General features: G+C 44.1%; 1 protein-coding gene across 1 annotated transcript; it reads left to right on the top strand.

Annotated features, from left to right (window-relative positions):
- Positions 1-5,061: 5,061 nt before the first annotated feature.
- Positions 5,062-10,108, top strand: NR0B1 (nuclear receptor subfamily 0 group B member 1). The gene is made up of 2 exons (XM_036917937.2): positions 5,062-6,253; positions 9,789-10,108. The coding sequence occupies exons 1-2, from the start codon at positions 5,071-5,073 to the stop codon at positions 10,031-10,033; spliced, it is 1,428 nt and encodes a 475-aa protein (XP_036773832.2). The 5' UTR covers positions 5,062-5,070; the 3' UTR covers positions 10,034-10,108.
- The last annotated feature ends 3,933 nt before the right edge of the window (positions 10,109-14,041 follow it).

Raw genomic sequence — 14,041 nt, 5'->3', positions numbered from 1 at the left:
CAGTTTCCAAAGGGAAAGGGACTGGGGAGGGTGGGTGGGAAGGGAGGGATAAGGGCGGAAAATGGGCATTACAATCAGCACACATAAGGTAAGGGGGAGGCTCGGGGAAATCAGCATAAAACAGAGAAGGCAAGTAGTGATTCTATAGCATCTTACTACGCTGATGGACAGTGACTGTAATGGGGTATGTGGGGGGGACTTGATAATAGGGGGAGTCTAGTAACCATAATGTTGCTCATGTAATTGTATATTAATGATACCACAAAAAAAATAGATGTAGATGTGGAAGAAACTTTCCACTTGCTGTTTCATTAAACAGGTGTTTTTTGAGTGCCTTAATATGCTTTTAATGCACAAGGCATTTTATGTATAATAATTACGGAAAGTGAGTTGCTAGGAAAAGTTGGAAGGGAAAATAAAGCAATTTCCTGGGAGGGAGATGTTACAACAGCTTCAGGTACAAGGGGAGCCTGTAACTAAAACTACCATCACCACTAGGGGATATACCTATGTGGATCAATGAAGGAATAATATTAAAAGTGAGCAGTCAAATCAGTTTTAATAGCTTATCAAACCAATGTGGAAATCATTTTTAAACCTGCCAGTCAATTAAATTTACTAATTAGATAATTTGACAACATCTGCAATTGGGGTGGATTCAAAACTGATAGATGAAGTAAAATCAACTGATCTGATGAATGTCTGTCCTTGAATGGAGTGGTTGTTTGATTTGGAAAGTTGATTTTAGAACACTTCAGAATTAGTGTGAGTATAAGAGTCATTATTCCAGCTAAGCAACTATGTGACCCCCAAGGCAGCAGATTACTTTCTTTGTAGCTCATCTGAAGGAAATAAATAAGGATGACTTGATCTTCTTTAGGGGTTTCATGAGCCAGCAGCTAAAGCCCATTAATTCTTCCATAAATAGAGCTTTAAACATTCTGGGTTTTGCAAAGGAAAAAGAGGACATCTCTTGGATTTTATCAGCCACTATTCTTCTACAATAATGTTTACCCATTACTGACCTTGAAAAATAAGGCAAACACTATTGTTACTCCCTGCCACCTGTTTACTGAAGAAAATGAATTCTGAGGCATTCCAGCTCTTTAAAGTCCAGATTGAAAAAAATTCATACCGGGTTTCAGATCATCATACCGTCCCAGGTCAAGAGCAGCTTACTGTGCAAAGGTCAGTTTTACAATTTCACTCAGCTTTATTCCCACCTGTACTTCACTCCTACATCCCGTAGTGAAAACTGCATAACTTTGAAGTTGAAGATTGCATTCAGGAAACAGAGCAGCTTTCCTCCACCCTGAGTTGGAACAGATAATAGATTCTGCAGAGCAGGTGTCCAATTGACCAAGGTCACTGAACAATCACTCTGTACATATCCAAACTGAAGCCGTGAACAAACTCAGCCGTGACAGGTGCAGTTGATGAGTATCCTTTTGTCTAGCTGTTGCAGTGGTCTGAGGACACGGATCAAATCAAATGAAGAAGCCTGTGCCTGCCTTAGAAGATTATGTCTTCACTAATCCTGTAGCAACAAGCAGGCTGGCATTACTGATTGCTAATCTCACCATTGTTGTGTTTGGATGATTTTGTTTCTCAGGAGCTATTGTTTCAGGGGAAAAAACGGAAATTGGAATGATGAAGTCAGTTTTATCCTGACATTTCTAACAATGAATGCTTGTGAAGGACAAACAGGCCATCTCTCTCTTTAGAAACAGTCAATCCCAAGAACCTAGAAAATCCTTCAGAGTTGCAAATAGAAGATTGCAACTTCAAGAAAAACACAAGATCAGAAGACTCTGCTCCTGGGAAAGAACAGGATTGTAACTAATATATTACAAGTTCATGGTCCTCAGCACTGTACTGAAGTTTCAGTTTGAGACAAGGCCTCAAAGTCAGTCAAAGGCATCAAAAAAATGCAAGATACGAATGACTAAAAATGGGTTTAACAAGGATTTAAAATATATATATACTTGCTATAAATGAAAAAGTTTTAGACAAACCCTTGAATTATATAGGGCAAGGTGTGTGTCTGTATATATATATAGTTTATAGCATTTCTTCTGGTTTCATAGTTAAAAAGTCTAATGTAATGTCAATGCTTTGCTCAATGTTAAATCATTAGAAAGTGAACACGTGTAACTAAAGTTCCTTTCTATTTGCAATGTAGTGAGGAGGTCAGCGAACATTTCTGTAAAGGGTTACACTAAGAGAAAAAGTAATGATAACCTTTGAAGGGCAGAACAAGGTATATATATTAAAGTTGGTTTATGGAAATTTTCTCCATTTCCAAGTGTGAAGGCTGAAGTTAAATGACTTGTTTGGAGTGGAATGTCTTTGGAGTGGAAAAGCCCAAATTCAAAGCAATGCCTTTTGACTGTTAAATCAGTCGTCATGTTACTTTACCACAGTGCTGTAGCACTCTGAGTATAACAAAAGGCCTCCCAAAAGCTTTGATTTAAACAGGGCCTGCTAACTTCTCATCCCTCCAGGGTCAGTGTGGCAATGGTTGTGTGAGAATGCTTGCCTCTGTGTTGAGAGTAAGAGCTATAGTCTTCTCTGCTTTCTTGAAAGGTACAGGTGGCCAACAAATATATTTTTGAGCATGTTCTATATGCCAGACATTGCTCTGGTTCCTAGGATACAGTGACCGATTCCTTGCCCTTGAGGGACTCTTGTACTAGTGGGGCAAGACTATCAACAAGCAGGAAACAACTAAACAAATCAATCATATCAGATTCTGATGAGTGTTAGGAAGAAAGCAAAATGGGGTAACCTGATAAAAAGTACCTAGCATTGGAAATTGAAGGTAGAGGCTGAAGAAGGCTGTTTTCCAGCTCTGCTGGGTGGTGGGTTCATCAAGCAGGAAGATTGCTAGACAGCCCTAACAATACCCAAAGTAGTAGCTTGAATATTGGAAATGGCAAATGATGAAATGGACAATAACATTTTCAATATATATTATTATTATGGATGAAGTGACCCATGCAGTATTTTGAGTGTGGGTAATGGGGACAATGCAGAAAAATATGAGACAGTTTCGGGGAGGAGGGTGAGGGTGGGCTTCCCTAGGAGAGACAAAATAATGATAGTGCCAGTACAGTACCACCTCGTAACCCTGATGGTATCCCACATATTTTTTAAAAAATTGGGGGGACAATGGTTGATACATCCAACACTTAAATACCAAGCAAACATTTTACATGAATTAATTTATGTATGAAGATTACCTCACAGAGACTATGGTCCACATTTTACTAATAAGGAAGCCAGGCACAGGTAGCTTAAGTAATTGCCCTGTGAAAGGCTCAATAGTGCCCCTCAAATGATGTCCATGTCCTAATCCTCAGAACCTGTGAATGTTATTGTACATGTCAAAAGGGACTTTGTGGATGTGGTTTCATTATGAAATTTGAAATGGGGAGATTATTTTGAATTATCTGAGTTTATCAATGTAATTATAAAGATCTTTATTAAGAGTCAGAAAGGAGATGGAAACAAATCAGATATGGCCAGAAGCCAAGGAATGCAGACAACTTGTAGAAGCCGGAAAAGGCAAGGAAATAGATCCTCCCCTAGAGCTTCCAGAAGGAAGGTCACCTTGATTTTAGCCCACTGAAACTGATTTCATACTTCTGGCCTCCAGAACCATAGCATAAGTTCTGTTGCCTTTTAAGCCACTAAATTTGTGGTAATTTGTTACAGCAGCAATAGGAAACGAATACATTACCCAAGGCCACAGAACTAGAAAGTGTCAGGGCCAGAATTAAAATTGAGGCAATCCGATGCCAGTTGCAGAGATTTAACCATTGTGTTATAGTGACTGTCATAGGCAGAATAAAATGACAGGTCGAATGCAAAATAAGTGCCTCCTAGGTTTTCCTCTTATGCTCAGAATTCCAGAACCCAGAGAAACTAAAAAAAGGGAAAGGGGATCCTATACCAGTGGATAGGCACCAGTAAGTCCCCTTCCTTGCTCCCATGTTTTCAGTCTGGATCCAAGATATCATGAAATAAACTTCTCATTTTAGAGATGAGGAATTTGAAGACTAAAGAGTTGTGACTTTGAAGTTCCACAGCTGGTTGATGAAATTGTCAGCTAGTTACCCAAGGGGCAGGTGGTAACATGGGAGGCCAACTGATTTCTGTGCCTGTTTGGAATTCAAAGGAGGATGTGAGGCTTCCTGAAATCTGTGTCTCTCATTGGTGAGGGGGCGGGGGAGAAGAAATGTTAATTGCACCTCTACTCAATGTAATACCTCTAACAGAACCTAAAGTTCACACTCTAGCCACCTTTTAGCCCCTTGTGATTATTATCTTCCCAAATATTAGCCACTTTTACCTCCTGGTCACTGACCTCAGCTCTCCAGTACAGCATCTAGAACATAGTGGGTGCTCATAAATAGTAACTGAATTAAAAATGTTTATAATAGCATCCAGTGTTTTGCAAAATTTAAGGCACATGAAAATCCCCTGGGGACCTTGTTAATACGTAGATTTAGAGACAGAAGGTCCATTTGGAACATTTCTACCAAGTTCCCATATGATGCTGGTACATAGTCTACATTTTTCAGGTTGCCTGAAAATGACATCTCCTTAACCATACAAAACATAGCTTATACTAAGTTTGATCCTTTAATGAAAGTTTGCAAAGACAGCATAGAAAAAGACTTTTTCCCCTTTGAGGCACAGCTGCCCTCCCGGGGAAGGGAGCAAATTAGATGCCAGGGTTCAATGGAGAGTTGAAACAGTGCCCCAAATAACTGCTCCCTGGGCTCTGTTCTCTTCAAGAGGCAGGGAAGGGTGTAACAAGAGGCAGGAGGGAAGTGTCCAGGAGCTCCCATGCCTCCGTTCGTCTTCCATTTTCAGCCTTTAAGGAGCATCTGCCTCTTTTGAACCGCTGAGGTCAAGGGCAAGTATGCTGGCGCGCCGCGTCGCGCCCCCGCCTCCGCGCCCTTGCCCTGGCGGAGACCGGCCGACGCGCGTGCGTGAGCGCGCAGTATAAATAGATCCCAGGAGGCCGCCACTGGACAGAGCCGGGAGCGGACAAGACAGGCCATGGAGAAAAAGGACCAGCCGTGGAAGGACAGCATGCTCTACAGCATGCTTATGAGGGCGAAGCAACCGCACGCGTTTCAGGAGGCGCCTGAGGCGCCCAAGACACGGCAGGACGGCCGGCGCTGGGGCTGCTCTTGCGGCGCGCAGTCCCCGGTGGGCGGAGAGGGGCTGCCGAACGGGCGGGCAGTGGCGCACAAGTGCCGCTACTGCTTTGGCGGTGAAGACCACCCGCAGCAGGGCAGCATCCTCTACAGCATGCTCACCAGCGCAAAGCAAATGCATGAGGCTTCGCCTGCGCCTGAGGCGAAGCTGGGGAGCTCGTGCTGGGGCTGCTCGTGCGGCTCGCAGCCCCCGATGGGCAGAGAGGGAGTGCAGGGCGGGCAGGCCATGCCGCTCAAGTACCGCTGCTGCTTTTGCGGTAAAGAGCACCCGCGCCAGGGCAGCATCCTCTACAGCTTGCTCACCAGCGCAAAGCAAACGCACGTGGCTCAGGAAGAGCCCGAGGCGCGGCTGCGGGGCGCGTCGAGGGACCGCTCCTATTGCACGCAGAGGCTGGGGGACAGAGTGGAGCTGCCGGGCGAGAGGGAAGTGGCGCTCCTGGATCGCCGCTGCTTTTGCGGTGAAGACCACCCGCAGCAGGACAGCATCCTCTCCAACATGCCTACCACCTCAGAGCAGACGTACGCGGCTCCAGAGGCGCAGCTGCCCGCTCCCTGGTGGAACACCCCGTGCAGCGCACAGCAGCGGGTGGCCCTCAAAAGTCCACAGGTGGTCTGCGAGGCAGCCTCGGCGGCCCTGCTGAAGACGCTTCGTTTCGCCAAGTACTTACCCTGCTTCCAGGTTCTGCCTCTGGATCAGCAGCTGGTGCTTGTGAGCAACTGCTGGCTGCCGCTGCTCATGCTGGAAATGGCCCAGGACCGCTTGAACTTCGAGACGGTGGAGACTTCGGAGCCCAGACTGCTGCAGAGGACCCACACCATCAGGCGGCTGGAGAGCGAGGGCGATGAGCTGCCGCCCCTGCAGACGCTGCAGCCACATTTGGTACTGCCGCCGGAGGAGGCTGGGCTTTTGCCGTCGGCCACTGAAGTCCACGCCATCAAGGGCTTTCTTAACAAGTGCTGGAGCCTAAACATCAGTACCAAGGAGTACGCCTACCTCAAGGGGATCGTGCTCTTTAACCCGGGTAAGGGCGCCAGCCTCAGTCTCTGGCTTTTCTCGGCTCAGAAAAGCATTGAGCAGTACCTAACCGGGGTGTAGGCACTGAAGAGTTCTCAGTGTCGGGGCACAAGTGAAGAATGGTGATTAACTCCGCAGAGTTGGGGGAGCTCTTGTGGGTGGGCTGCTGCCAGAAACTCAGCAGAGAGGAGGGGTCTTGTTGAGGCTTGCGCTTAACGTCCCTACACTTTCTGTTACTACAGGGAAGTCTGTGTCTTCAAGGGACATAGCTATTCTTTCTCTAGTCTCTTAAATCCAGTTGAGTAGCTTTCAAAAGTTTGTGTTCACTGCACGTTCTGCAGCACTGCTTTACAAAACCCAGTTCTGACATTTACTAGAACCTTTTTGTTGGAGGAAATCTAGTCAGGCTGGCAAGAAAGGAAGTATTTGTTAAGGATTCACAGACCCTGTCCCGGGACACAGTCGAACAGGACAGGGGAATTTGTCGTTCCTGGGCTTGCCTCTGCATGGTCATTTCTGTGGTGCCGAGCAGCTGGACTGCCTGATGCTCCAAGTGTCAGTATCAGGGTAGCAAAGGAGTAGGAAAAACACTAGGGGCTGTGAGCAGAAGCCCTCTTATTTCAGAGGTGGAGGAGACTTTGGAGACCTCCTAATCGACCCCCTCTGCCCCCTACCCTTCCTCTGCCCCATCTGCAGATTAGGTAACCTAGTCCCAAGTCACCTTACTCCAGAATCCTGGCCAGTGAGTCGTGGAGCATAGGTCTCCTGTCTCCTGGGCCCAAAGGGATGCTTGTTGCACCACATTTTGAGGTGGTTTGTTGGCAGCTGGACAGTCTGCCCCACATGGTGCAACCAAATCATGGGAGAATATCTCCCTGGACAGCCCAGCACCTTGTCTCAAGTATATCCTACTACTAGAGTTGTTTTCAACCAGCATCCTTCCAAAAGTGTCACAGGTGGGCAGGAAGTTTCCAGGCAGCTTGGGTTGGGATAGCATTTATAATGCTCTCTCCCCACCCATTTTTTCCTGACAATAGGAGTCCCAGATTATATCCTTGCCTCCTACCAAGCAGTTTTTGCATGGGTGTAAAGTGCTATTTAATGGGATAATCCATTCACTACTCACACTGCAGGACTAAGAGACCTCACATCATCCCAGTGATCATTGTAGGTCACCTTTTGCTTGTACCATTGCTCTCCAAACTTACCTGTGCACAAGAAACACTCAGGAGGTTTGCTCAGTCTTCCCAGGCCCCTCCCCTAGAGGTTCTGATTCAGTAGCTCTTGTCCATACTCTACAAATCTGCATTCATTTTAAGTGTCTCAGATGGTTCTTAAGATCATTTGGAAAAGTATTTTCTTGCTCCTTTAGCCAGTGTCATTAAACATCTACCATATGCCTTGTTCTATTGGGATACAAAGGTAAGAGAGGGGCTCAGCTTCCAGAAGTTTACATTCCACTAGTTTCCCTCTTTTCCTCCACCCTGTTTAGCATACTTCTGTCACACACACACACCTCTCCCTTATTTTTGCTCTGCTTTCTAAGTCCTCTGTCAATATGATCTTAACCAGCTAAGCTGAGTGTTTTTAAACAAATATGTCCTGCATTAGGGCAAAAGTCATGCCTGCTGAATGTGTGGCTTTTCTCTGCTGTTAATCCTTTTATATCCCCTGATTTTTCTTTAAACATTTTTTTTCTGAATTTACTCTAAAGACAAATCTTTTTTGTGGGGTCAAAAGCCGCTTTGGGGATGTGGTGGAAAAGGAGGGGCATAGTATGAAGGCAGAGAAAAAAGTGATGTGCAGTTCACAAGATGAAGTTTTCATGAGCCATGATCAAGACCTGCAGGAGCTTTAGATTTCTGGTGGGGTTTCATGCAAGCCTCTTCATACAGTAAAATTTGGTCTCAAGGCTGGATAATGAGCTCTGGGGAATGGGGGATGTTAATTTGTGGATTGGGATAATCAGTATTGGAATATGGATTTAGAGATGTTGCTTTATTTTGTTCTCCATCAGATTCGATATTTGCCTGTAATAGGAACGACTCACCTATTGCAATGATTTTTGTTTGTTTGAGAGGGCATCTCTCATATTTATTGATCAAATGGTTGTTAACAACAATAAAATTCTGTATAGGGGACTCAATGCACAATCATTAATCAACCCCAAGCCTAATTCTCAACAGTCTCCAATCTTCTGAAGCATAATGAACAAGTTCTTACATGGTGAACAAGTTCTTACATAGTGAATAAGTTCTTACATGGTGAACAGTGCAAGGGCAGTCATATCACAGAAACTTGGTTTTGATCACGCATCATGAACTATATAAACAATCAGGTCAGATATGATTATTCGTTTGATTTTTATACTTGATTTATATGTGAATCCCACATTTCTCCCTTATTATTTTTTTAAATGCCGAAGTGGTAGGTAGATGTACTGCAATAATTTTTAAAGGACATCGATTGGTTTTGCTAATCTGTGATTAGTATGGTGCTTTTAAAATACTTTGCTGTTGGGTTTTATAGAAAAGGGGAAAGAATAAGATTGCTGCCACCAACATCACTTAAACAGCACAGTAAACTTGTAATTACTTAATTACAAGTTAAAGAACTTTATATAATGTTACTATCATGGGAGATCAAAGGACACTGGAAAAGCAGCTTGCCCTTACCACCTTCTGCATGTAATCTTTGCACTGTGCTTTGTTTCATTTTACTTGGGTATCACACTGTACTGCAAGGTTATGCATTCTCTATTTGAAAAGTTACTTTTGAGCCGTGTTGCAATCCATGCTGTTTTCATGTTTACTTTTTAACCTTTTAATATCTGAATGACAATGCTTAAAATGAACCTCTTACTTTAAAATTATATTTTTTTAAGTCTTTTGGACTGTTGATTAGAATGCCTATTTTTTTTTCTTTACCTTCCTCAATACAGAAGTCATGATACAGCAAGTGGCCAGTGTTCTCTCTTAAATTATTATGGCTCTAGACCAAAATCAGCCTATAGGCAAATAATTAAGTTATGGATTGTGGCTGTGAAGTTTACCACCATCAGCTGGATAATCATTATAATGGTGGGAATTTTGAGAAAGAATGGTAAAACACTTGTCATCTGGTAAAACCTTTTATCATTATATAATGGCCTGTTTCCCTTAGGTAAAAGGTAGAGTGCTCATTTCTTGAAATAATTCTTATTTTTTCATATTTGCACAGACAGCAAATTAGAACAAGAATCCATTAAACTATATTCTACAGTCATATTGAATTAAGTATGCATTTGTTGGCTCAGGGCCAGCAATTTGTAAGTATGTGGATACAAACATAGAGAATGTTAAATAAGAATAACGACATGATGCTTTGTTCTTGGAAGTGTTGTTTCTGAAAACTCCTGGCTCTGGAAAGCCCTTTTAACCAGGAAGCTTGAGCTCTGGTTTAATTTGAGAAAAGGCAGAAAAGAGTATGTTTGAAAAGCTAGTAAGGACCTGTGTGCGAGCTGTTTATAATGAGATTCTTCTCCCTTTTTTTTTTTCCTGCAGGCTTGCCAGGCCTGCAGTGCATCAGGTACATTCAGGGACTTCAGTGGGGAACTCAGCAGATACTCAGCGAACACATCAGGATGACGCACAGGGGGTTCCAGGCCAGAATCGCCGAGCTGAACAGCGCCCTTTTCCTGATGAAATTCATCAATACCGATGTCATTGTTGAATTGTTCTTCAGGCGCATAATTGGCACAGTCAGCATGGATGATATAATGCTGGAGATGCTCTGCACAAACTTTTGATGGCATGTGGGCCCCACAAGTGCAGTTCACCAAAAAGGAAAGATGAGGAACTGGGAGTGGAATAGTGGAAAAATGATGTGTAAAATAAACTTTCTTAATATTTTTACATGCATAGTATTTTTGTATTTAGTGAAAGAAAAACTTCAGTTATAGACTATTAGAAAGTCCTCTGGTCCATACTGTTTCAGTGTGCAGGAAAACATTAGCCAACAGGTAACGTATGTCTGTACATCTTCAGAAGATGATCGGGGTAGTATACTAATAAGCTATTTTCTCAAGCTTAGCGGCTCTCTCTGTTGACCCTAAGATCAAATCTGTAATATTAAGTTATAACACATGTTAAGGTGTTCACCATTAACTTGATTGCAAACCGTTTCACCAGGGTTTAAGAAAGGCTTCAAAAATACAAAAAACCTTGCCAACAGAAACCAAAATGAAGTTATCTTTGTAGGTGGCATCATGACACTTAATATTATGACACGGCAGTGCTGTCAACAGTTCACTTGGCTCTGTCTTCATTTCCAGTTTCATCGACTGTATGGCTGTCTTTGTACCAACTGGAGGCAAGTTGGCAGTCTGTGATCATACAGGCACCTGACAGGGAAGTAGATTTTCAGAGTTCTAGTTTGGGATTCTTTTGTGCACAATAAGTAAAGTTCAACAAGAAACTTACATTCTATAAGGAGGCACTATGGTTCCAGAAAATTCAACATCATTATAAACCCCTGGTTGTATCTCACCTTTTAGATACATTACATATATAACTGTCACATTGAAAAACATGGCATGAAATCATAAAATGACTTTATTGGTGGCTCCTGCTGCCCCTTTAAATGTAACCGGTAGAACTAATTCTTCCTCATCCCCAGATCAAATTTAGGGCATGAAATGGTTATTCACTTAGAGGTAATAAATTGCCCATCAGTGATTAATACATCTAACCCAGTATTAACCCATTGCAGAGAGCCTTAAGCATTCTTTTGTGCAGACCCCTTTGGCAGTTTGGTGAAGCCTGTGGACATGTTCTCAGACTCAGGCTCTCAGAATAATGTAGCAAATCAAATACTTAGAATTACAAACAATGAATTCTGTCAAAATACAGTATTAAAAATTTGAAAATTTAAGAACATTTAAAAATGTAGTATAATAATACATACGCTTCTTTATAAATACATTAAATAATACACTATCTGGTGGCAGGTCTAATATTTACCTTAATGTCAAAGCAGTGATCAATACAATTGAAATTTCAAAATAATGTACATCTATGGTAGAATCAAATATCTGAGATTTCCACTGGTGACTGTGTTGGCAGACCCTAAAATCTCCACCCCATCCAGAGAGCTGCTAGAAGGTGTGTCTCCTGGGCCTCAGCATACAGTGGCATTTAGGGCTGAGACTTAGTACAGGGGTGTGGGAAGGATATCCAGCCAGATCATAAGGGGGAAAGACACAGGCAGAGTCTGGAGGAATCTGTGCAGCCTTCCTTTTGCTCTCCCTGTCGCATGAGGGGTCACATAGAGCACTCTCTTCCTAGCAATAAAAATTTGGCAACAAGAATGCAGTATTTCTGCCCTGGGAAGCCCTCTGAGACTCAGAGTTTAGGGTTTTTACTGGGGGCTGATCACACAGACACCCTTTACCTAGCAGGGACCAAAACTCTAGACACAAAGCAGGTGCTCAGCATAAACCCCCTGACCCCCTGCTGTTTGCACAGTCTAGGTGGAGTGAGTCACCCTTATGACTTGGGGAGGGGCCGGAACATTCCCCAAATTGAAGTTCCTAGATGTCAGCCAAAGGTCCACCTTGCAAGCAGGCCATTCTAAGGACAGCAGTCTCACGGTTATTATGTTAACTTGTTTGCACAATCTACTCTCTTGGCTCTTGGCCAAGGGGTCTTCATAGAATTATGAGCAGTAGGACCTGACACAGCAGGTTGAGGCCAACCTGCAGTATTGATCTCAATTATGCCCTGTGGGGTCCTGGACTTAGTCAGTTAAAACACATAGAATTAGCCATAAAGATCTATATTCGAAAGCCACGTGGCTTCCTCTGTAACTTACTGTACGAACCCTTTTTACCTGGTCTGAGGCGTCAATTCAGGCCCAGTCCAGCTCTGGCTGGTAAGATGAAGATGATCTGAAGCCTTCCAGGGCTGAGGCAGTGTCACCATGGGCTGGGCACACATCCAAGAAGTACAGTCCCTCACGGCACATGTATCCCCTGGAAACAAAGAGTTTACAAAGGTTGGGCACCCCAAGCAGGGCATGCACTGGTTAGGCAGCACAGTGGACAGGGTCCCCGTTGTGGCTGGTGCCATGCTTCCTTCTGCCCCAGGGTTTTCAATTTTGGTCCAAGTGGTTAAGCTCAGTCCTTGCTGTTAGAGGGACTGCCTAAGGCAGCCAGCTCCAAACAGTCTGTCAGCAGCACAAGTTGACCACTGCTGAGCATGGACAGCATGGGGGAGTGTTCTGAGGGGACCCTGAGGGAGCTGGCTAGGCCTTGCTGGCTCATGGTGGCGCTGTCATGTCACATGGGAGCTGGGTTCGTCAGCCCAGGGGACTCTGAAGCACTCACAGCAGCTTGCAAAAGCTGCACAGGTTTCCTTTAGGAAGAGAGGAAGGCTTCCAGGAACAATTCTGAAAACAAAGATCATTAATGCTCTATCCCCATGCCCTGCCTCCCCAGGTGCCAGGGGTCTTTCTGCTGTTATTGTTGTTGCAAAATCAGTGTGTCCCATTCATTAATCCTAACTACAGTTTTCCCTTATCATTCCTTTTGTTTTTGCCTGAACTTTTCATCTAGATGGATTCTGTGCAATAGCGACACAGCATTTTCACAGAATATCATCTTTATACAACTAAACAGAAACACATCATATTCAGGAACTGGTCAGGGCAAAATCCTGATTTTTCAGTATGTTTTTAAAAAATGGGCTTACATAACCCCTCCTGCCCCCAAGCCTCTTGTCCTGATCATTTACCCAGTAAGCAGCCTAGAAAAGATCACTCCCTCTCTGGGGGCATCTGCCTTGAATGAGCCAATGCCTTACCAAGGTACGTGCAGCAGGAGAAAGGTGAGGGCAGTAGAGCAGGCTGTCATTCCACTGTTGCAAACTGCAACCAATCTGGAAAGCAGAACAGCAGTCAGCAGCCCTAAGACAGCTCCCACCCCCAGAGGGGGTCCAGACTGACCTGTCAGAGGTGGGTGGAGGGCTCACACTCCCCGTGAGGGCCCTCCGCCATCCTGCATCTACAGCAGAAATACAGTGTAGGAATGCAGCCGTCCTCCTCATCAGAAATACAGCACCCATCTGCAACTGTACTTCATATGGTCCCATTCGAGAACTAGCCCTTTCCCTCGGGCATCTGCAAGAGACCAAGCTGGTCCCACCAGCATCCATAGTGTTCATAGCTGTGACCTCATAGAGGGGTGTCCTAAATTTCCAGCAGAGTTTAGGTCATTCACCTGCACGTGCTTTCAGTTCAGCGCGGCTCCATGTGGACACTGAAGCAACCCCTAGCAGGCAGAATCAGGTTTCAGCTTGGAGTCAGGTCCAGGCAATTAGGATCTGTGAATTCAGTATACCAAAAATGCCAGTGGCTTTTTCTCAGCGGCAGCAAAGCTGAGACACTGTTAAGCCAGGCACCTGTGTTTCAAATCCAAGTAAGAAGCAAGGCTTTCTGAGGCACTTTTCACCTTGTCAGTCTTAGGGTCCAAATTGACCCATGCAAAAATATGCACACCAGGCCAGAAAACCCTCAGGCCCTGAGGGTCAGAATCTGATTTTACAAGAACTCATCAGCAATATAAAAACAGCTTTCTAAACTTCCAGAAGGGTATCTGTATCTAGAAACAGACTCCCTTTTTCCAGAGACTCCAATAGGGAAAAATCACAGCAAAAGAAATCATGAGTTACAGAAGCTAGTTTCCAGTACTAAGAGTTTAAATTTCAATACATCCACCTCTGGCAAAAAGCAAGGAAGCTGTGTCCTTCTGACACTTTTT

Source organism: Manis pentadactyla, chromosome X, assembly GCF_030020395.1.
Source record: "Manis pentadactyla isolate mManPen7 chromosome X, mManPen7.hap1, whole genome shotgun sequence".
NCBI classification, from domain to species: domain Eukaryota; kingdom Metazoa; phylum Chordata; class Mammalia; order Pholidota; family Manidae; genus Manis; species Manis pentadactyla.
This window is presented reverse-complemented; position numbering and strand designations above follow the sequence as displayed.

Bases quoted from the DNA above. Each gene is read 5' to 3' on its own strand.
- NR0B1 (XM_036917937.2), top strand. From the start codon at position 5,071: ATGGAGAAAAAGGACCAGCCGTGGAAGGACAGCATGCTCTACAGCATG. The intron at 6,254-9,788 runs GTAAGGGCGCCA...TTTTTCCTGCAG, and splicing joins GATCGTGCTCTTTAACCCGG to GCTTGCCAGGCCTGCAGTGC.